The 24420-nt window shown below is 38.4% G+C and overlaps 1 protein-coding gene across 17 annotated transcripts in view; it reads right to left on the minus strand.

The window, feature by feature from the left end:
- otofa (otoferlin a) overlaps positions 1 to 24420 on the minus strand; it is a 125675-nt gene that overhangs the window by 22284 nt on the left and 78971 nt on the right. For 8 of the 17 annotated variants that reach the window (XM_037537787.1, XM_017682842.2, XM_017682784.2 and 5 more), the window contains exons 6-33: positions 22278 to 22339; positions 21698 to 21824; positions 21068 to 21122; positions 19874 to 20005; positions 18113 to 18175; positions 17898 to 17982; positions 16672 to 16831; positions 16237 to 16423; positions 15877 to 16063; positions 14559 to 14782; positions 13167 to 13275; positions 12844 to 13036; positions 12157 to 12277; positions 10988 to 11088; positions 10634 to 10724; positions 10434 to 10550; positions 10189 to 10341; positions 9268 to 9457; positions 8285 to 8409; positions 8009 to 8143; positions 5744 to 5905; positions 5029 to 5100; positions 4469 to 4588; positions 3271 to 3432; positions 2696 to 2858; positions 2229 to 2383; positions 1095 to 1124; positions 730 to 864 (exon numbers count right to left, since the gene is read on the minus strand). In XM_037537787.1, coding sequence (XP_037393684.1) covers positions 730 to 864; positions 1095 to 1124; positions 2229 to 2383; positions 2696 to 2858; positions 3271 to 3432; positions 4469 to 4588; positions 5029 to 5100; positions 5744 to 5905; positions 8009 to 8143; positions 8285 to 8409; positions 9268 to 9457; positions 10189 to 10341; positions 10434 to 10550; positions 10634 to 10724; positions 10988 to 11088; positions 12157 to 12277; positions 12844 to 13036; positions 13167 to 13275; positions 14559 to 14782; positions 15877 to 16063; positions 16237 to 16423; positions 16672 to 16831; positions 17898 to 17982; positions 18113 to 18175; positions 19874 to 20005; positions 21068 to 21122; positions 21698 to 21824; positions 22278 to 22339 — 3616 coding nt within the window. The remainder of the gene's footprint in view (positions 1 to 729; positions 865 to 1094; positions 1125 to 2228; positions 2384 to 2695; positions 2859 to 3270; positions 3433 to 4468; positions 4589 to 5028; positions 5101 to 5743; positions 5906 to 8008; positions 8144 to 8284; positions 8410 to 9267; positions 9458 to 10188; positions 10342 to 10433; positions 10551 to 10633; positions 10725 to 10987; positions 11089 to 12156; positions 12278 to 12843; positions 13037 to 13166; positions 13276 to 14558; positions 14783 to 15876; positions 16064 to 16236; positions 16424 to 16671; positions 16832 to 17897; positions 17983 to 18112; positions 18176 to 19873; positions 20006 to 21067; positions 21123 to 21697; positions 21825 to 22277; positions 22340 to 24420) is intronic. The other 9 variants (XM_037537792.1, XM_017682851.2, XM_037537793.1 and 6 more) reach the window with 5 other exon arrangements.

The following is a 24420-nucleotide window of genomic DNA, read 5'->3' on the forward strand; positions in this document are numbered from 1 at the left end:
GGTACAAGTGCAATACATACACACGTTCTGTGCAATATCTGTAATTATTACTGTGCAATATCTACAATTTGTGTGTGACATCCAGTCATCACCTGCTCAGAAATGTGCAATATCCATACAACTGCATGTTCAAACTGTAAATTTGTGTTGTTTCTTAATCCTATTTTCATTTTTTATATTTTTTATATCTTATCTTATCTTATTTGTTGTGCTTATGCTGTGTCTCTGTGTAATGACGTTTTATGCTCCTGAGCTCCAGCATCTTGGCAGAATATTAACGAAAAGCGAGATGTTATGTGGATGATGATAATGTATTTCAAATTTTAGCTTAAATGTGCATATATGGTCTCTTCATGCCATTTAACTAAATATATTTTTAATCCCTTTACAAGTTTTATTACACACTTCTATAACCTAAGAAAAGCTCCAATAGTTTGCATTGAAGTCCCTGTAGTAACTGAATAATAGGACTTTGCATTATATTAACCTGGAATGTTAAGGGGTTAAACAAGTTTACCTAACTTATTAATGTACTTTGCAGAAAGTATATGAAGATTTAGGCATATATTTGTGGAAACATTTTTGGTAACTATTTATTTGCAGTGTTTGTCAACTTTGTTAGCCTAGCAAACTACTTCTTTAAGTTAGAAAGGATAAGGAGTTACAGAGATTAGGTCAAACACAAGCACATAAGTTCTGAGGGAAAACTCACATAATACAGTCTCTCACCTCCATCATTGTCTCTATTGAGGCAAAGTACTTGGACCACCAGTCCAGCATGCTCTCATCTGGCTCCTCTTCTTCCACCTCCTCTCCCTTCTTTTTCTTCTTCTTCTTTTTCTCTTTCTCCTTTTCATCCTCATTCTGTTAGTGAGCAAAAATTATGCCATTGCTTCTCTTAAAGCTTTACACTCAGTAATTATGTAGAACACATTAAATGAGTGAAATGGATACTATTTGAATTCATTTTAAATAGTTCTGAATTAAATTGATTAATACATATGTCTTTTCACAGAAGATGCCCATGAGGGAAGTTATAAAGATGTCACGCATTACAAAGAAAGCGTTTAATCTAGACTCATTGTGCAACTTACCACATCAATTTTAACAACTGCATCAGAGGTCTACAGAGAAGAAGCCACATAAAACAGACATCAAATCAAAACAAACATTTATACACCAAAATGAGGATGAAATGAAAGCAGTCACACAGAGAGCCACAGACAGGGAGAGTGGGGCACAATCTAACACATTTTTGAAGTTTTTAAATGAGAATTATATTTTTAATATACAAGCAACCTACACATCTTTGCTACAAATGAAAACATATAAATGAAAACTGTGTTTCCAGCACTGAGCATTTGTAAGCAATTTATCTGACAGTGGTGAACAAAATGAAAATCCTCCCCTTTTTTTCCAACTGTTTAGATACCTCTGCTGATGGTTTGAGCTTACTACAGAAGCTAAGCAGCTGGCGCAAAATCCTGGGGAGGCTAACCCCATAGGCGTGGCTCATTGTGATAGAGGAGTTAGTGGTAACAGTCACTGAAAAGTCTGAGAGTTCAATGCAAATCACAGTTAATTAGCATATTTCTATGTTGTTTGAACCAAGAGCTTCCCAACCTCAATACATAAAATATATTCATCAAAACAAATTGAGTTAGCGAAAGAGGCTATGTCAAATAGCAGAAAATGTATGACCATAATACAGCACAGAAAATATAAAAGCCAAAAATGTTATTTACATAATTTCTATAGTATGTTTTTTATCAATCTGTGCACAGAAACGTCTAAGAATGAACTCATTTGAATGAACAGGGGAGGTATGCATTTATCTCGTTAAGTAGTTTATTTTGGGAAGCTTAATTGTTAAACTAATCCCCCTGTGTGGAGGCTGCACTTTAGCCTGGCCAGCTCTCACTGTGAGTTGCTTACATGCTTACATGCAAAAATGGTGCTATGTTTGTGTAGTCACCAAGAAGGCAAACAAAATCAAAATATGAATTTTGTGATTTATACTAACAACACAGTAATAAAAAAGCACTTATGATGAAAAAGTGATGATTTTGTTTCAATGTTGTAATGAGAATATGAGAAGATGAACCTTTTAACTGCATAAATTTTACCCTGTGTTATGTTGTGCCCTGCTCTCCTCTACACCTTTAATAGTGACTAGCAGATACAAATGTACTCATGAAGTAGACTCATGTATGACCACAAATACTCACAGCATCCAGTTTGACAACGGTCTCCATCTTCTTGATGTTGGGTTCAGAGTCAATGTTGACCACGATGTCACCTGAGGAGTGAGAGATGGGGCGGGAGTAGGGGCGGGAACGGGACGTCCCGTTGGTGAGAGCCATGTAGCCATTGGCTAGTCTAGCTGGAGTGGGCAGGGTCATGTGGTGGAACATTCAATAGCCAGCAGAGAGCAGGACAGGACAGTAGCACCCACAGGTGAGAAAGAGGACAAAGTGGAACGGAAGAAAGAAAATTAGCCTGAAGGAAAAAATAATCTGACTTTTTTCAAAGCCAGTTCAGCCTTGCATGCTCTGTATAAGCAGGTTTCATGTGTTTCATGAGTGCTACATTGTGCTAGACATACTTTAGTGAAATGCATAAGAAAGTTCTGAAGGGAAGGGAAGGGAAGGGGAAGGTCACAAGCAACATCATGAGTCAAAGATCAGGCAGTTACCTGTATGGGCCCAGTTGTTAGCTCGCTTGTCAGGGGAGGTGTAGATGAATTTGCGCAGACTTGTCACAGCATGTGAGCCCACCAGGGTGTAGCGGCCAAACGCTCTGCAGTCCACCACTCGGATGTTCAGAGGAGGATGGAGCAACTCATTCTCTGGCAGGTCCTGCAACAAAACATGTTGTCTTAACATGGTGCTAACACAGAATATCCATTAAACTCACCAGAGGTCAAAGGTACTAGTTTCATTTTGCTACATATAATCATGTGATTATGGATTATTTCAGAAGATTTACATTCTGTATTAACAGGTTTAAGTCTGCAATTCTGTCTTTTTCCATCTGTTTTGACAAAAAAATGCAATATGGCAAAAATGGAAATGTTGGTGTTCTTATCCATGAAACTTTCCATCAATATCAAATTATGTGGTATTGAATGAAAGGTTTTATAGTCTGCACTTCACACTGAATTTCACAGCTTCATACATTTAACTATAATTCTAAAGAAATAATAAATGATTGACACCATTCTTTTGTTTTGTTGTTCTGGCAATAACTGGCATAATAGAGAGAACTCACCACTTCAAACCACTTCACCAGAGTGCTGAAGTTTGGATTTTTCTTGTAGTTCTGAATGAGGGCTGATTGGATTCCTTTGCCTGCGCACTCAATGTCCACACGAGGTCTGTCCACCTGCGCCAGGTTAATTCTCTTCAGATCCCTCAGGCCCCAGAACAAAACCTAGAGAGTGATAGAGTGGGCCATCCTCACACAGTCCTTGTGAAACAGAGGTAATCTATACAAACGCCACGCTATAGAGCAAGATGCATTATTACACCTAACAATGAGAGCAGCCATCATGATAAAAGAGTCATGTGAAGGAAAATTGCAAATCATGGACGTGATCATATGTGGAAACTAAGCTGCAAAAACTGCCAGTTTTGAATTCACTAAGTGCACAACATGGTTACTTACACCAATCAGGCCTAACATTATGACCACCTCCTTTCTATGCTCACTGTTCATTTTATCAGGTCCACTTACTATATAGGTGCACTTTGTAGTTCTATAATTACAGACTGTAGTCCATCTGTTTCTCTGCTACTTTGCACTCTTTTACCCTGTTCTTCAGTGGTCAGGACCCCCATGGACCCTCATAGCGCAGGTACTATTTGGGTAGTGGATCATTCTCAGCACTGCAGATCATTCTCAGACACAACAGTGCTACTGGAGTTTTTAAACACTGTGTCTACTCACTGTCCACTCTATTAGACACTCCTACCTTGTCGGGCCACCTTGTAGATGTAAAGTCAGAGACGATAGCTTATCTGCTGCTGCACAGTTTGTGTTGGTCATACTCTAGTCCTTCATCAGTGGTCACAGGACGCTGTTGGCAGGATATTTTTGGTTGGTGGATTCTCAGTCCAGCAATGACACTGAGGTGTTTAAAAACTGCTGTGTCTGATCCACTCATACCAGCACAACACACAGTAACACACCACCACCATGTCAGTGTTACTACAGTGCTGAGAATGATCCACCACCTAAACAGTGCCTGCTCTGTGAGGGTCCATGGGAGTCCTGACCACTGAAGAACAGGGTAAAAGGGGGCTAACAAAGTATGCAGAGAAACAGATGGACTGCAGTCTGTAATTGTAGAAATACAAAATGCACCTGTGTAGTAAGTGGAGCTGATAAAATGGACAATGAGCGTAGAAACAAGGATGTATGCCTGATCGAAGTATATAGTGAATGACATTTCTTGTGGTGGCTTTACCTCTATGCGGTATCTGCTGAGGACGGGCCGTATACCCAGAGGCACCGGTAATATGGGTCCACGGTCAACATCAGTTGGTCCATCAATGGGAGGGAGCTCTGTCCGTCCAGCTGGACCAATCTGTAGGATGAACATTTAGCAAAATGAGTTTACATTATGGCATTAATATATTCAATAAAGAATAAACAACAATGTAATTATAGCACTATAATTATGACAATATGTTTTGAAACCCCAAGAAACATAAATCATTGTTTTCTTTTGCTCTTTAAACTGTATACATGTACAAAGTACGCCCTTTGTATAACTTTCCAATGACCAATAAATGACAACATATTTTGCTGGTTTAATGTCACACTCAATTTTATTATCATAAAAACATTTTTAAAATGCTACACTGCAACATTAATGCGATCTGCTTGTTTTGCTTATTATCTTCCATTCAAACCTCAAGTGATTTGGCACAAGACAGAGGCCAGAGGAAAGCAGCAGTAAAGAGGATGGAGTACAAACTGCAGAAAGAAATTAAAGAAGGATGACGCTTTGCCTGAGAGAAGCACCTTAATTTGAGGGACAGCAAAGTCATGGACAGCAATAAGAGCCCTCCTGATCTCCTCATCATCATAAGGGATCTGCCAGGGGGCCAATGAATGGGACACAGATGGGACAGAAGGTCATGGAAGAATGATGTGAAAGTGGAAGGAAAAGTAGGAAGAAAGACAGTTAATAAAGGACGGAAAAGCTGTAGTTATAAAAAGAAGTCAGCAACAACCCGTTTAACAAATCTGTGCCCAGTTTGTATATCTGAGTGTGAAATTGTGTGTTAGTATGACAGAAATCTTATTATTCTATGAGTTTCTTACTGACATGACATGCATTATGAGGGTGATGTCAATTTTGTTCAGTAATATAACAGTGTTGCCATTTCTGGTAATTGCTATGGCAGATGTCATAATGTTATAACATAATGTCATAACTTCAATACACAGCAAAGTTTAGCATGTGACATGAGTTGTCACGACATCAAATATAGCATCTGTCATAACAATTACTGGGAATGGTATGTCAAAGTTGTGCGCCAGGGCTCAAGTGAAGTGCTGCCACTACAAGCTCTTGAATATCCACTTTGGGCCTAACAGCTCAAAGGCAAACATCAAAGATAGCAAAAGCCATGCGCATAAATGAAGATCTCTTAAATGTACACAGCTGACTTGCATGTTCTGAGCAGGCGCTCAGTCCCTGTTTAAGATGTGAATAACTTGCAAGGTGCTATACCTGCAGCAGCTCAAAGGCAGCCAGCAGCTCTCCTGCAGGGCAGTTTCCTCTGTAGATCTGGTAGTATTCGAGCTGTGGTGGGAAGCGTGGTGGGCCATAATGCTCATCCACCATCTTGCTTAGTGGCTTGGCAAAAGTTCGACCAATGAACTCTGCTTTCCCCTGCACATTACACATATATACATATATAAAACAATGATGTGAAACCATTCACAAACACTAGGGGCCAGTATTGGCACACATGACACAAACAATACCACACTTGTGTGTTACAATCACTTTGGGGATAAAAAGAGAGGAGCAGTAGGGAATATACATGTTGAAATGTTTCTTTATGCCTCAAGATTTTAATGAATGTACAAAGAAAAAGTACAAAGATTAGAAATGAACAGATCAGAGGGACAGTGAAGGTGGAGCAGTTTGCAGATAAAGCCAGAGAGGCCAGGTTGAGATGGTTTGGACATGTGTTGAGGAGGAATAGTGGATATATTGGGCAAAGAAGATTGGAGATGGAGATGGAGCTGCCGGGTAGAAGGAGAAGAGGTAGACCTCAGAGAAGGTTTATGGATGTAGTGAAGGTGGACATGGAGATGGTTGGTGTAAAAGTAGAGGAGGCAATGGATAGGGCAAGATGGAGGCAGATGATCCGCTGTGGCGACCCCTAAAGGGAGCAGCCAAAAGAAGAAGAAGAAGAAGACAAAGAAAAAGTACACAGCTTTACCTGGACTTAATGCACCTAATGCAATACATGTGTAATGTAACTTGACTTGTTGAAGTGTACACCTATTTAAATCAGTTTCATAACAGAATTTTGCAAAAACTTATCAAGAGGCACTTTCATGCACAGGACTGAGGCACACAAACACTTTGCACACTTTGTTACTCATTTAGTTTGCAATATAACTCTCAACTCCCACACTCACTACAACACCAATACCACGAATGTGGCTTAAACAACAGCTACAGCTAAAACTACAAGCAAAACAGGACAAGGAAATGCAAGGGGGGTGGTGACCCAAAGCAAACCTCTGAATAAGTTCATTGTAGCAGACTGGTTAGTAAGAGGCTCTGTTAATGAATTCTGTCATCCCAGTGAAATCATGCATATACAGCACTTGCAGAAGTCAGAGGTTACCCTATATTTGTTGAATTTTTGTAGTAAAAAACAAGCTATTAATTTTTCAGGCTTTGGAAAAATGGCATATATTTAGCAATACACAACTAAATGTAATATTTTCTTCTGTGTTTCAAGTGTGTGCACTTGAATCTTTATTAGAGCTTTCATTCATTTCAGAAGTTTTGCTCTCAGTTTTTCAAAGAAATCTTCAGGGAAATCTTTCAACATTTTGAAAGTTCAGTCTTAGAAGTTTGTTACATTTTCAGCTTCTCACATTCCAAACTAAATCAAACACATTGAGCGGTGCTGAGGTCTGGAATCTGGGGTGGACAGTCAAGCTTATTTGTTTGATTTGCAAATGTTCTTTTTTTTTGTCTATTTTATTTTTTCAGTAATGTCTTCTTGACAGTTACACATACTTTCATACTCATAGGTTGGAGTTGTGTTCCCACAGTGGAAGGATGGACAGAAACACCTGTGATTTTTTTCAGCTCTGACGGAAGATTGGAACTTGGTTTTCTCCTGTCTCTCAAAGACGAAAGCTTTGCTGTTTCTGATGGTGATCTATCAGGTCTTGCAAGATTGTTAGGAGACCACTTTTATCTATATTTTGAAATTATTTTTAACTCTGCTTTTTTCACTTATTTTCTTTTCTTATGCAAGTATCTTATCCAAGTTTCTTATATCTAATCTCCTCAGAAATATCTCCTGAAAAATGGATAGCTTAAGAATGAATACTTAAAGGCTGTTTTAACTAGAAATGAAATAAACGAAGGGTGCTATCTGACTTTTGCACCTCTCCTTTTGGGCTCCAGGCCCAGCTTAGTCCACCTCTTGCATGCTTTGTAAAGTCTAACTGCCTTTAGCACAGCTACAGCAAGCTTTCACACTCTACTTAGCCAAAGTGTCATCCAGCAAAGGGGCAGAGCCAGAGAGTCAAACAGGAACAAACATCTAAGCACAATGGGACACATTTCTATACAGTCTTATCACAGCTACACCAGAGTGCCTTATCAGTCCACTGCAGACTTGACAAATGGAAAACATGTTGAAAGTGCAGTATTATTTCTGGCAGTGGCAACATTAGCGGTCTATTTACTGCCCTACAGTAACAGGATCATCATGTACTTAGAATTACTGAATCTTACCACAGTGTCCTGGTCATAGATTTCTATGACAATGATTGGAGGGTCATCACGGAGTTCAGTCGCCTCGCCATAGAGCTCCACATTATCAAACACCAACAGCTGGTCCCATGTAGGACACAGAGTTTCACTGAGCACCTGAAACAGCCAAACACACACATACACACACATTAACATATTAACACATTTCACTGCAAAAAACTCTTTGGTTAAAAGAATGGCATAGTATAATTTACACAGTACAGCATATATCAACTAATACATTCTTTGAAGACACACCTCCGTGACCTGGCTGTGTGTGGAAAAGAAGACCCTGGCAAAAGGATCAGAAAGGCCACTACTGTCAGCAGCAAACAGACTGCGAGCCTGGTACATGTGAGCCCTCAGCTGGAACACCTGCTTCACTAAAGAAAGATACGGAGGCTCATGAAACCAATGCAAACATGTCACAAGAGACACAACATCTGCTAATGGGCTACTATATGTTTAAGTTCTTCTCTGAGAAGGGTTTTCTTTATGTTTAGTCACTTTTTTATCAAAAATATCAAAATATCCCATATATGGAATTTTGCTTTGACAAAAAACTAAATTAAATAATGTAAACGGTTTTGTAGTTCAGGTATTAAAAGTAGCCTGTTTTGCCTAAATGACATTTCGCAGTCTTGAAACTTTCTCAAGAAGCTTCATCATTCTCAAAGCAGATGTGTTTAAAACAGTGTGACAGTATTTTTAACATAAAATATTAGATATAACACAAAAAGTGTGTTGTTGCTTAACATATCTTTTCTGAGAGCACTAGAATTCTTTCCACATATACTAAAACCTTGTTGGCCTCTTTGAGAGGCATTTCAAAAATGACAAATGAAAAATGTCATTTTGGAAATAATTTCACACACAGATGTGGTGTGAACTGTTTATATATGTTCAGATTCCATTTTTTCAAGTGTTTAAGCATTAATCTACATGTGAAAATATTTCTACATTTGTGTGATTTACTGCATATTGCTACAGTATATTTACTGAATTAACATATTGGGGAATTTTTAAACATAAAATGTTAAACTCAGTAAATAAATGAAGACTGTGTGCTACAATTGCAGAAAAATAGCAAACTTAAGTGTGTTCTCTGTAGAGGAAGTGTGAACTTATTCTCACTTAAAAGATCAACACAACATGTTGTGTACAGCTGTATATTTCTCCTTCTCACACACATCTTGCTTGTTTTAAAACAAGAGAGCAGATCATGATCACATGGCACTTACTGTTATACACAAGGCTGATTGGAGGTACAACCTGCAGGCCTGTGCCCTTTACTGCCTTATTCTCCTCAAAGCCACTGGGCAGACCACTCAGGAAGTCCTTCCTCTGTTTATTCAGGCCCAGCCACAGGTACATCTCCAGCTTAGCTTGTACTGTCCACCCAGCCGGACCAAAGCCTTTCTTTCCAGGCAACTGCATATGAACATATAACAGTACAAAGCTCTTAATAATCATGTAGTCAGCTCAGTTTAATGTTCAGGTAAATCGTTCACTGAAAAATCAAATTTACAAAATCCCCTCCTTTCCCCAAATGTAATCAGCTAAGACACGTTGAAGTGACTTAAGAACTTCATTGCATGCATAAGGCTACAATAGTTTGAACAGCCCTGGTCAAGTTGCCTGTTTTGTTGATTAATAACTAACAAACTTTTATACAGACCAAACATTTTTTTGTTTTATTTTACTCCTGTAAGCTAAATTCAGTGAGTAAACAGTAATCGTGCTTTAAGTGGTGCAGAAGTGTGTTCTACTTCTTGTACAGTGTGTACTGTAAAGCTTATTTCAACAGTGAAATGACTTCAAAATGAAGAAAAGCAGCCTTTGTGACAATGCTAATGATTCTGTAGCTAAGTTTATTTAGGTTGATTCCAACTGTCATCAAGGGCTTAAGTAAGTGGACTATAGCCCTATGAATGCTGCCCTTCAGGAAAGTGTTACCATGACTTTTTAGCTACCTTAGATTTGTAGTTCCAGTGACAAGCAACAGAAGCAAACTTTGGAGACTAAATATGTCTTTGCTGGTTTACTACGCTTAGAGGTGAGGGGGAAACCTCCTCCTAGAAAAAGGAAGTGAAACAGAACAAAGAGCACAAAAGAATACATCACCATAGAAAGCGTACACGAGGACACATGTAGGGACTTACCCGGAGGAAGACGGCTTTGACTTTTCCACAGTCTTTACCCCTCTCCTCATCTACTATAGAGTAGAGGATGTCTTTGGAGGGAATGCGTGCATAGGCTATACGTTTATTGTTACTCATCATCCATACGAACACGTCTGGAATGCTGTGCTGTGGCTGAATGATATAAAGTTGCCACACAGTCAAAAACCAATTTTTCTCACAGAACTACAGAATGATGTCCTTACGTCTTTGAAGTGCTAACTCACCTCATCAGCCAAGAAACGGAGCCTTTGCAGAAAGTTCAGAGCCAGTTTGAGTTTGTCCCTCACTGTGTTTCTCTTCACTTGAGAGCGGATTGTCTTGGCTTGCTGACCCATGCTCTCCTACCAACAACACAAACGAATATATCAGCTAAGATAATGTCCAGCAATGACCGTGTCTCCACGTTTGAAATATGATGCCATACCATTTCTCTCATGCAGGACTTCAGCCTTTCCTGATCTAGTTTGGTTCTTCCTGCCAGGTTCTGATCTTTGTTGGCCAGAGTGACAAATCGACTGTCAGGACAAAGAATAATTGAAAATGAGAAGACACTTTGATAGTTATACCTGGGCACAGTTTGGCCACAAAGACTTTTGCTGACTCATTTTTCTATTAACTGCATGTTAAAAAGTATACTGGCAAAAAAGGTGTTGAATTAAATTCACTATTTTCTTCTAATTAAACTCGTTCTCAAACCACTGGGCTGTTAAAAACTGCTCCAAGTGCTTTTGTGAAAACTATATTAGCATCACAGTAGCTTTTAGACTTGCTCACACACCTGCAGCCAGTGCTCAGCTCCTCCAGAACTCCTCTCAGCCTGCGTTCAGGAAAAGCCTTCTCCGTCTTTATGATCTCCTGAACGTCATTCAGACCCTCTTCCTGTCAAGCACAGAAGCAAAAGCCATCTATTCTAACTCAAGTGATAATTTACTTGAACTCTGCTACATAACACTGACATAACCCTGCCATAAACACGTCACGGTAGATGTCATATAATCAGAGTTCATAAGTCAGAGATCTTTTTTTTTTTGATTAGCTGCCAAAATGGCCATTAGGTACAAATTCTTCATTTTCAGTGTCTGAACTCCTCCATCCATCCGATCTTAAAATCAATAGGTACTATTGCATCCTCCCAACAGAAGTTGTTCCCAAAGCTCTCACTGACACTATGTTCCCCTTCAAAGAGACTATATTTGGGCCAAGCAACTAAACACACCATTAGCTACCTTCAAATTTCCTTATTTTCTTCAACTAAAAAATATTATAGGAGATATTCCTGAAGAGATTAGATATAAGATTAGGAACAAAGGAAAATTACAGGAAAATAAGTGAAAAAACTTTTCAAAACTGGAGTCAAAACAAAAAATTAAATGGGGCTCCTACCAAAAGTGCATGAGCTAGTAGACCACCAAAACTATTGATAAACATCAGATAAACAGTACTTAAGCTTTCATCTTTAAGAGGGAGAAGAAAATGAAGCTCCACTCTGTCCATCCTTCCACGGTGAGAAGAAAAATGAACAGCTTGTACTGAGCCACTTTGACTGGAAACTAAATAAATGAAAGAGTGGTCTCTGATGTTTACACACATGCCATCATGATTCATCAAGACATATTTTGTTCAGTAATCTAACAGCGTCATGCTACCATTAGTGTAAACTATCATGACACTTTGTCGTCATGTTTGATTTCATGACAGCTGATGTCACATGCTAGTTTTGGCTGTATACTCTAGTTAGCAATCAAGGCATCAAACATTATGGCATCGGTCATGAGAGTTAACACTAACTAATTGGACAAAATCTGTTGTCACGACACGTCAAAACAGAATATGACATCTGCCATGATGTGTTTATGTGAATGTGAAAACTTTCTAAGGTGAGTGAAGTGTTATAGCTTTTTCAATAACTGATTCCACTTCTAAGAAATTTGAGTCAAATTGTCTAACCAGTTTATCTGCAATCTTGTCCATGACATTTGAGTTGTAGAGGCGCCTCCTCTGATCCTGCCACCAGCTCTTAATGTAGATGCACGGCTTCTTCTCAAAATATGGCAAGTGAAAGTAGTTCCTGAAAATGTAGAAATGCAGAGTGTTCTTCAATAGATTGAAAATAGCTGCACCAGTAAATGATTAAGAAAATCAACTAAACTGTCCTGCTTACAAAAGAACAATAGAAACAACAGCTCTGAAACAAGAAGTAAAATGAAGAAGAAAGAAAAAAATAAGACTGACACACGTTACTGGTCAGGGCAAAATATCTTTAATTTAAATTAAAAGATAAAAAACATGCTTCCTCTACAACTGGCATCAGTCTTTCTTTTGTGATCTGTTCATTATTAGATAAAATGGAGTTTCCATTTCAATCTATCAGCTGTGCACCTTTAGTTTAAAGGTGAATCGAACACCACCATATTATATAGTTATGTGCTGACAGAGCAATGCCACAGGAAAAAAAAAAAACTTTTGGCTCCCTAAAGAATCTTTCAGGGAATGTTTAGGTTCTGAAACAAATTAATATTTTTCCAAGAACTACAAGTCCATCTAGAACTATTCAGAAACCTATATTATTTATATTTACTAAATAACAAGCGTAAGATTCAACCTCTGAGCGGTGAACTTCCTGTAGGCTCTGACCTGTCAGTGATTACAGGTTTCATTGGAGGGCTTGTGGACACTGATACTAGGTCCCCATCATCCTCGGCCTCTTCATCACTAGAGTTCTGGATCAACTCAGACTCCTCTTCATCACTCTCCCCTACACCATCCTTCTTCTTCTTTCTCCCTGCTACAGGCTTACTCACTCCATCTATCTGGTTACCATAGTTGCCTGAAAAAATGAGAGGCATCACTGGAAAAATTGTTCAGGCCACGAGTAGCTGGACTGTTTATTTTGATCACTGTCAAAGAGTGCTGAGGTGGAAGTATTCAGCAAGTGAGTCATTTTCTTGAATACACACCAATGGTGACTTCAAAGTTGATTGGTTTATCTCCAATCTTCCTGTCAATCATAGTAGCCTCTAGGAACGATCCAAAGAGGAAAAACTCCTCCACTTTTCCAGTTGCACTCTGAATTGGAGAACACAAAGAGAGTAATCAGACCTTTAAACAGGGTTCCTACAAGGTTCTCTCTCAGTGGAGCAGTGGGAGTTTGGTTGCAACTGTTTAAACTTTAAACTTTTCTGCTTCCAAAATGCTTTGCTGCATTATGTAGAGGTTTGCCAGAATATCATTTATACATGACACGTCCCTGAACACATTCCTCTCCAAAACTCCAGGCTTTGTTTTTTTGACCTTGGTTCTATCTGTTCAAGTTTGCTCTAAACTCCAAACAGTCATTAGTCATTCTAAACCACCCTTGTAGGTGCAGAGAAGCTTCTCACCCCAAGCTGAATCTGAATGAATTACTGACTGAGACTACAAAAGCACAGCCCTGTAGTAAAAGTCTTAAGGGAACTGCTCTGGAACAAAGCTCTGCTTTTTCTCATCATTTTCTCAAATTCCCAACTGCTCATCTCTATAGTGCATATCTGTCTCTCTTTGGCCTCTTCATTCTGGGAGTTTGATTCTACTATATTAAATTTGAAATGTCAACAACATATAATTTGCTGAATTAAAAGTGTGCTGAATTTTGCATCTTCAGGACCTTAATTGAATCTATTAAAATTACATACTACTAACTCAATTACGATCATACAAGTTGCTGAATTAAGGTAAAAGTCAACTATGTGAGAAGAGTGGCTCTGGCAATAAGATCGATATTTAAGACTTCATGAACTCTGTGAAACCCAGAGGCAATGAGATTTAGCACAGTCCACAGTGATTACTTCCTTTCATAAGTGACTCTAAGCCTGAGAACATGATACTCACAACAGAGATTTCCCTATTGGCCTGTTAACAACTGCTAACTGGCAGACACCAGCTATAAACTCTGTACTTTATAAATTAAAAACCAACCAATACTATGTATTTAAGCTGGCTTCATAAGCAAGATTCATCCAAATAATCTTCTGAAGTAAGAATTCAACCAGACACAGGATTTTAATATTGTATTAAAATGAATTCCATTATTTTGCTAAATGCTTCGCAAATCAACCAAAACAATGACCATTTATTTGCACTGAGTTTATGAATGTTAAATTTTCTTCGTCAGGTTTTTAAACTAAACTTATACATCGATGAGTCGAAATTAAAATAATATACTAATATTGTAATGCTGTGGAAAGTGAAGCTTGTCCAGCTCGGAAAAGGTAAACAAAGCCTGAAGTAAGTTGCTTTTATGAAGTAAGCATTTTAATTTCCATGTGACAACATTTCCTTTCACAAGCTACCCACAATAATTGGTGTCTTACCTCTGAAATGTTAGAGACTGGCTCCACCTGCACCTCAGTGGAGCTCATTATTTCTGAAGAGGTAGTGTCCAAGATCTCCACAGCAACACTAATAAGGAGGCGGGCCCTGAAGGACACACCCTCTCCCAGTCCCTCGTTCAGGTCCTGGTGTTCATCCATCAGGGTGTAATTACGTGTGGAGCCGTACATGTTTACCCAGGCTGGTCCCAGAGTAGGTAAAAACCCTGAGTGCAGAGCAGATAAGATGTTTAGGTCTGTGAAGGTGTAAGTGTACATGCCAGTGGGTGTGTCCAGTTGTTGTGGGTGTGTCTTTTAGTTACAGTTACTCAGTTACACTTACTTAAGAAAAAAGCCACAGAATTGAACTTCTGAGTACCAGGGTTATTATAGTTAACTCCTAAAATGGCCAAAGTTTTATTACACACTTCTATAACCCGAGAACAGCTTAAAGAGTTTACACTGAAGTTCATGTAGCTGCTGAAAAATAAGCCTTAGTATGTAATGAGCCTGGGATTTTACCGGTTTCTCTAAAACTATTACTAAAATGAAAAGTAGAAATGAAAAACAGATTGTTAACTGTAATAAAAATAAAACCAAAAGTCTTCAAGCATTAGGATGAACACTGTGATAATTTAAACTAAAACTGAAACTGAAACTAATGTAAAACCATTACTTTTTTGCTACATCTGTTTAAATTTGAATTTGAATGTGTATTTTCTTATTTGTAAAGCACACTGAATGACTACAGTGTATAAAAGGTGCTATATAAATAAACTTGCCTTGCCTTGCCTTTTAATGTGCCCTGAAGACAAAAACTGAACCAAATCAAATCAAAACCGAAATAAATTAAAAATAAATAAATAAACAAATAAAAAATAAAAAGTAAACACTAATAAAAATTTCAAAAACTATACCTTGTTGAGAACCTTTTTTTATTTTAATTTCATTCTGAGTTTTTACATTTTAATTTTAGGCCAAAAGTGTTGATTTTAGCATTTTAATTTTAGACCAAAAGCATACCATAAACAAAATACAGTCTAACAAACTTTGTTTTTTAGTTGCTGTATGTACTAAGTTTCACTTGGATCTCTGTAAAAAATTCAGTATAAGCTAAGTTATTGGACCTCACATTCTTTTACGCTTACTCAAGTTCTTTGACTTCTTCTTGAGTCATTATTTCAAAGAGGTAACAGTGCTTTTGCTTAAGTATGGATTTAGACTACTCTATCCACCTTTAAAGAAGCCTAATAAACATTTATAAACATAAACAAACTGGTTTCACATTGGAAAAGACTTTGTACCTTTGTACTTTTTGTACCTTTGTCTCCATCATTTGAAATCTTGCGTAGGTCAATGAAATGAGTTCCTATGGCGACATCATTGACCTTGTCAGAATCTCGGATTTGAACTTTCATGCGTTTACAGAGGGGTGGGAACATCTCGGTGAAGATGACCTGCTCGTTCCAAATGGGCTCATAGCTGCTCTTCTGAACTGATGTCTTCCCCTATTTACACATGAGGAGGTTAGCAGATTAAGGTAAAAGGGAAATTACTGTGAGACAATTAGCAACCACACCAAGACAGTGTAATAAATGGATGTCAGGGGTAATTAGCATGGAGCACACTAGCAAATTAGCTGCAGGGAAGCTATTAAAGTATACACTGAGCATCGTCTTACTTTCTGGCCTGCAAATTGCACTTGAACATAGGGGTCCACTAGATCCCTATTCTCCCCAATGAAAGCCTTTTTCACGTTGGCCATGATGCTGGTGTTCATTTTAGGGAGGCCTTCTGCTCGGTAGATCCTCACATAGAAGCGGGCCCACTGCCTCTCTGACGGAATACCCTCAGGCAACAGAAGATTGCTGAGGGCATCAAAATGAAAGATAGGGTAGGATATAGAGATGAAAGCCATGTCTTTTCACTTGAGCATCACGCAATATAACAATTATGGTAATATTCAGCTCTTATTTAATGCAAAACTGATTGTGCTGAAATTATGTAAGGCTGAGTAACATCCTTCACTGAGGCAGAGGATTATGCAATATCTGATATAAGAAACAGTAACATTTAGAGCTCAGTATGGAATCGAGTCATCTGTCCGTTTTCTTACCCTTCTATGTCATCTTCATCTGTCTCACTGGCTTTGTGTGGAGTCTTGATGTTGTCACCTTTCCCCACCACTGCTATGTCACATTTTACGTAGCCTTTGCACCCTGCTGTGATGTCATCAGGGTCAGACAGCATGGCCCATTTGTGGTAAAACTGATGCTCTGTTACAAAAAGCCACAGTGACAGATCAATTAGGTCAAACAATTAGCTGATATCTAAGACGTTTAGATTTATTCCTGTGATTTTGCTATGCATTTAATTTACATTACTTAAAACAAAATTACGTTCTTTTGTGTAATAAATTCCATTCCATTCAGTTTTCATTCTGTACTGATTGATTTAAGTCTGCACTTCTGATTTTCCTGTTTATTTTATGTCAAAACATGACAAAACCTTGTAAAAGATGTTTTTAATCTTCAAAACAAACCACATACTTTTCATCAAATTGAAATCAGAATGACACATCTCTTCTATCTACAAACACAAATGTAATATTAAGTAAAAGTTTCTGCAACTTTAAAGGGAATTCCATAGATTTTATTTATTTTATATTATTTGCTTTATTATGCAGAATGTTTGCACAACAAAGCACTTAATATGTAAAGTAAGCCATTCTGAGTGGTTTGATGTCAAATGTCCCATTTTGGGTAAACTAAGAGCTTGTGACTCTGAAAGTCCACCTCTTAATCGCTCAAAAGAAACTAAATTAAAGATCTGGAATAGCTGAGTCAAAGTCCTGAAAGGCACTGAGATGCTGTGGCAACCTTAATGGGCAGCTCATGCTCAAAAACCCTCCAATGTAGCCATATTAAAACAATTCTTCGACGAAAAGTGGGTCAAAATTCCTCCACAGCAATGTGAAAGACTCACTACAAGTTATCACAAACATTTCATTGCAGTTGTTACTGCCAAGGGTGGCACAAACTGTCATTGGGTTTGGGGGGGCAACTACTTTTTCACATGGGTGTAAAAGGTTTTGAATAAATCTTTATCTTCAATAAATGTATTGATCATTCAAAAGCTGCACTTTGTGTTTGCTGGTGTTGTCTTTATCTTAAAAAATAAAATAAAAAAATAAAACAAATTGGATGATCTGAAATATGTAAATGTGAAAAATTAGCAAAAAGAAAAAAAAGAAGAAATCAGGTGGGGGCCAGTATTTTTTCACAACACTGCGTAACTATCTACACAGTAATTCTGGTCATTATCATTCCAATGATCACTTACCAGATTGTGAGTAGACTGTTCCTACATCTAGTTTAAAGTTGCCAACCAGTGTCCCACTCCGCAGAAGATTTTTAGAATGAATTACCTGCAAGACAAACACATCACAACTGGAGAGCTGCAACTGAACAAATATAACATGCACTGTAAAGTGGGAATGTTTGAGAGTTCCTTACCCATGTCTTGTGTTTATAATAAAAGAAACAGGGAGTACTCACTGACAGCTTCAGGATCTTGTCAAACATGACATCTGGCGGAACATGGAAGTCAAAGACAAAGTACTAGGAGAGGGATGAAAATGCAGCATGTTACTGACTGAGCAGCAGTAAGAAATGAAACAAGGCATCTTTATCTAACAATCAATCTTCTTCTTCTTTCGGCTGCTCCCTTTAGGGGTCGCCACAGCGGATCATCTGCCTCCATAAATTAACAATGCTAACTTCCCATGAGCACACTGAACATTTAGGCTAATTCAAATTCAGAATTACACTATATAGTCTAAAAAGTATGTTTATTAAGTTCAGGTGTTTTAGGCACACTCATTGCTACTGTGTATAAAATCAAGGACACAGCCTTGCACTTTCCATAGACAAACAATGGTCAGTGACCTGTGGTCATAGGATGTCACCTTTGCCACAAGTCAGTTTTTGAAATTTTTGCCCTGGTCGATCCATTCTGGTCAACTGTAGGTGCTACTTTTGAGAAAAATTTGTTTTTTTGCTCAACCGCAAAGCAGTACACCACACAAACTCACAGAGCAAGGCCAGCGAGTGCTGTAGCATTTAGTGTGTAAAATGCCTAATCCCCGTTGCATCACTCAGTATAGAGTTCTAAACTGACTCTGGAATCAACATCAACACAAGAACTGTGTGTCGAGCTTCACAAAATGGGTTTCCCAGGTGCACACAAGCCTAAGATCACTGGACTTTGGAGCAGTAGAAACTTTTTTTTTTGGAGTAATTAATCACATTTTACTATCTGGTAGTCTGATGGACGAATCTGGGTTTGGTGGATGCCAGGAGAACAAGCTTAGAGCCAATCGTAAAATGTTTGGTGGAGGAGGGATAATTGTTTGGGGCTGTTTTTCAGACTTTGGGCCTCTTAACTTTAAAAAAGGGTAATGTTAATGCTATAGCATATAAAGACATTTTAGACAATTACATGTTTCCAAATTTGTGCCAAAGGTTTGGGGAAGGCCTTTTCCTGTACCAGCATGACTGTGCCCCAGTGCACAAAGCAAGCTCCATAAAGATACTATTTGATGAGTTTGGATGACATCAATTGTGAGCCAGGGCTTCTTGTCCTACATCAGGGCTTAACCTTGCGAATACTCTTTTGACTGAATGGGCACAAACAGCACAGGCACACTCCAAAATCTTCTGGAAAGCCTTCCCAAAACAGTGGAGGCTTGTGTCAGTAGCCCGACCTACTGCACCAACGTGGTGTCCAAACACTAGAAGTCAATAGTCACTCTTTTCTTCAAACTTCTCAAACTACATCCAGATCTTAATTAAAGTTGAGCAGCCTTGTTGATGTGATTAAGGAAAAGTGTGGCTTAGCATCAACAAGTGACTGAATGCTGTGGCCAGTCACTTCAGACAACAGTCTTGTGCTGAGTTTGAATCCCAGCAATAACCACAGCTGTCCATACCCTAAGAGGAAACAATGCCAGATGCATGTGATCAAAGAGTGCCAGTTCTGAGTAACTGAGTAAAAATACAGAGTCTATCTTGTTTATCTTACTGAATTGTAGACCTACAAACAGTAATTGGCAGAATTCTTGACTCAACTGAAAAGTTTGAGGTGCCCTTGACTCAAGTCTGGTGCCCTCAAGTTGAGTCAACTCAAGAAAAGCCATAATAAGTTATTATATAATTAAAAGTGGAGCAGACTTCTCATTTTTTACAGTGTGAGGATTTTTATTGCTGAAAAGATGCTCTTATGACACTGCCATTGAAGGCATAGTACTGATTGCACACCTCATTGTAGTAAGGACAGTTTGTCGACTCTTTCATGGACGTGTACTTCTTCTCTTCTCCGATCTCAACACACACCACAGGATCCATGTTCAAGCCCACCAGCTGGCGAGCCTCAATCACTGTGACACTAATCTGCAAGGCAAATCACATATTTAGTAACTGGAATTATTAAAACATCTAAGTCCCACAACTGTGGACAGAACCCATTTTGATCCACTGAACAATCTGATAATTGGATTTGTTATGCATATATTATTAATTCAATCATCACTTTAAATATTCAGTCTGTTGATAGTGTAGAACAAACACATCATCTGTCTAATTATTTATGATCTAGCTCTGTAGGTTTAGCTGCTTTATGTATAAGCAGTCGCTAAATAGCAAATGAACAACAGAACAGATTTTAGAAGGAAATGAAAATAATGTTCCCAGCAGGCAAAAGGGAAAGCATCTGGATGATTTATGTCAGTATATAAAATTACACTATTAACTAGGCCATTGACTGGGAAACTTCATTCATTCTATCTGCTTCTCTTTCATGCTATTATTGTCTTATTCTTGGTCACAAAGGAAAACTGAAAAAAAAAAACCCAAAAAACATTTTTTCCTTCATTTAAAAAAAAAAAACCAAATACTATCTGGAAAAGCTTGCCTTCAAAAGAAAACAAAGTCATCCAGCTCAGGACAGCATTAAATTATGCCCCAAAAGACTCTTAAGAGCTATAACAAGCAAGAGAAGGAAAGAGGAGCCTCCTGTTTTCAGTACAAACTCTAAGAGGTAATTCGGCGAAGGGTAAAAGATGCATGAAAGCAATGTTAAAATTCTTCTCTGCTGCTGCATTATAATGAATTTGGTTATAGAGCACAGAAAACCTACTGAGCAAAATTAGCCTGTAAACATCAAAGGGTTAGGTTAATGTAGTGTCTCAGGGCTCATGTGAGAGAGCTCTGTATGAATAATGCAGCAAACAAAGGAAAGAAAATGTTCTCATATCATTGTCAAACTGCAAACAGGCTGACAACCAAAAGCCTGGATGATCCGGAGTAGTCTACTATCGCTCAGTACAGTTTTGAAGCCCTGAATATTGTGCAGAACGTACAAAATTGAAGAGTTCATTTTCCAACTGAGGGCGATTCAAAGCTAAAGTAACTTTGTTCTCTGTTCTCTGCTCTCTTCTTTGCTTCTCTCCATACCTGGTAGTCCACAGGCCTTCCTGCACTAGGCTCCATCTTAATATCAGGCTTTGACCTGGAAAATATGAAAGGAGTTAAGAGTGAACTTTTCCTTTGAGTAAGAATATGAAAGTTTTAAAAGCATATGCAGAAGCTGTATGTCCAAGACACCCGTTCTTCCAATGTATCTTCTAAAAACTAGGGTATTAATAGGAAAGTCAACCCCTTTCTTGAGTAACAGTCTAGTAACAGTTCTAGTAACAGTCTTTACTCTAGATGTTGGAACACTGCTGTGAGGAATTGATTGCATTCTGCCACAAGAACATTAGTGAGATCAGATACTGGTTGGATGATAAGTTCTGAACGCTCCACTCCAGGTCTTCCCCAATGTACTGAATGGAGCTTATTCACTCCGCAAAATGCAGCTCTACTGCTCCACAGCCCCGTGCCGGGGGGCCTTATCCACCTCTTGCTTGGCACTGGGCATGGTGGAACACGTGTGCAGCTTCTCCAGAGCATCATATTCTACTGGCAATACCCTTCTGTGGAAAAGTACCTTGAAATAGTTGAACTGAAGAACTAAAAAGGGTGTCTTGATGCTTTTGCACATACAGTGTAGATCAGACTTGAGTTGCAAGAGTGGATACTAACCTCTTATTGGACACATTAGTGGTCACTGCAGTGACGGAGGCCAATGAGATTGTATCAGGGTCAAGCCCACCCCCTAGACGCATAGCTTTACGATCAAGATCCTCCGTTTCCAAGATGGCAGGATCATCTAGATGTGAAGAGACAAAAATATTTAGATGGGAAATTTTGCTAAAAAGATAATATCTAATTAACACTCTACAATGACATTCTCTGATGCACAACAAAAACACAGAGCAGATGGGCTCCCAGACGATTTAACTCACTATTGCCCCTGCTATAATGCTATATTAATTAGGCAAGCTGATGCTTGATGTTCCTCAATGTGCCTGTAAAGCCAGAATGGAATTCTTTTTCTATGCCTCTACCTTGAGCACTGTTAGTACAGTATAGAACTGCTGACATAGTCCTCTTCTCCATTTGGCATATGGAAAAAAGCAAATGTTGTGCTTTAGGGGATCTTCTGAGGAATCTTCTGTATGTCTGCTTTTATTTTGTCTCGCTTTGAATAAACTAGAGTGGAAAACATTTCCCAGCTTCTTGGAGGAACGCTTATAATTCAACTGTAGATGCAGATATTTACCTCCTTTCTTGTGGCTGCGTACCTTTCCAATCTTCATGGCTGAAAACACTCCTTTTCCTGCTCTGAAATTCAAGATAAGACAAGATTTTAAATACAGATTATGACAACAATAACAACAACCTCAGCACTGACTTATTTTTTCATTCCTTCATACCTGTGCTTCTGTGAAGAGCTGAATACAATTTGAATTTGTAAAAGTTCCTTACTTAAAATGCATAGACTGTATTTACAGTTATTCTCAGTAGTTTTGGTGCATTTCTGGAATCATCATGAATATTTGCACAGCAGTCAGAGTATTTCTAAAAACAATTTGTACAAACAGCATGATACAGTGGATTACTAGCAAAAGCCTGTGACTTGCTGAAAATCCTTAGTTCATATACCAAAAATAAATATTTATATCAATGAACACGTCAGTGTCAGAATGACAAATATCTGCACTATCGATTATGAACAAAACAGCCCAAACACGTTGTCATACACTCACTGACCACTTTATAAGGTACACCTGTTCAATTGCTTGTTAACACAAATAGCTAATCAGCCAATCACATGGCGGCAACTCAATGCATTTAGGCATGTAGAGGTGGTCAAGACAACTTGCTGAAGCGCAGACTGAGCATCAGAATGGGGAAGACAGGTGATTTAAGTGACTTTGAACGTGGCATGGTTGTTGGTGCCAGACGGGCTGGTCTGAGTATTTCAGAAACTGCTGATCTACTGGGATTTTCACTCACAACCATCTCTAGGGTTTAGAGAGAATGGTCAGAAAAGGAGAAAATATCCAGTGAGCGGCAGTTGTGTGGACAAAAATGCCTTGTTGATGTGAGAGGTCAGAGGAGAATGGGCAGACTGGTTCGAGATGAGAGAAAGGCAACAGAAACTCAAATAATCAACCAAAATCTCTGAGGAATGTTTCCAACACCTTGCTGAAAGTATGCCATGAAGAATTAAGGCATTTCTGAAGGCAAAAGGGGTCCAACCTTTTACCAGCACAGTGTAATAAAGTGGCCAGTGAGTGTATATCGTAAGGCCATGATTGATAATGTGGTCCACATTTTGGCATTTATTTTATCAGGAATGTGTCCACGTCCTTGGACTTTTCTACCTTTTCTTCTGTTTTTCCTCCTTCTACCACACATCCTTACTCCTCTTCTCTCTGGCTGTTGACCCTTACAGTTCCTTGTCATTTTTCCATTGTCAGAAATTGTATGACTGTGATGTGCTCAGTGTATACATGCCTGCCAATTGACAGTTCATGAGCTATTTTAGAGAATTGGTTGATCTTTGGTTGATCTAAAGCTTCACACACTCCCCTCCATCAGTAAAAAGTAATGATTCATCTTAGATCTAATCATCACTTCAGAACACATTTATCAAAAAAAGACCAATAGAAAGGTATAAAATATTCTTTAACAAGTCACAACAACTGGTTCAGCATTTTTTAATGCAATGGCTTATGCAATGGCCTAATGGCTAGGTGTTCAACAGAGATCATGTAAAACATATTTTGATCGACATGACAAAAGCAACTGATAATGCAGATAACAGCAGACAACTGCACAAAATCATTTATACGATTATGCCAAAGGACTTGCTATTAATTATTTCATGAAGTGCACAAGTGACTGATGCGAAGGTTGGGCAAGTAATTTTGAGAAATTCAGATGCACCAAAGCAACTGAGAAAAACTGAGCTACAGCATATTACTGCTGAGTAAGGCATGCAGACATTATTAATATTTAATTTTGTGCCTTTATAAAATGAGCTTCTTCATTTGTACTCTGGCCATGAACACTTTGAGGACCTCCAGCTTTTCAGACTCAAGTGCTACCTTGGAAATAATTCAATAACCCATGCTTTGTATCCACTTGTTGCAACGGCAATATTCATCAGCACTCAAACCTTCCAGGTGTTTAAACACCTTTGGGCTTTGGGAAATCATGATATTCTCATGATTTTTCATGAAGACTTAGATCTAAAGTAAAGGTACAGTATTGTGCAAAAGTCAGAGACCACCCTATCTATTTATTTAATTTTAATTTTTTATACAAAATATGAATTTATTAATGTCAGGCAGCATAAAAATATATTCCATTTATGTACAAAAATAAAATCAAATATTTCAAAGTTTAGTGTGTCC

Source organism: Pygocentrus nattereri, chromosome 4 (genome assembly GCF_015220715.1).
Source record: "Pygocentrus nattereri isolate fPygNat1 chromosome 4, fPygNat1.pri, whole genome shotgun sequence".
In the NCBI taxonomy this organism is placed as follows: Eukaryota; Metazoa; Chordata; class Actinopteri; order Characiformes; family Serrasalmidae; genus Pygocentrus; species Pygocentrus nattereri.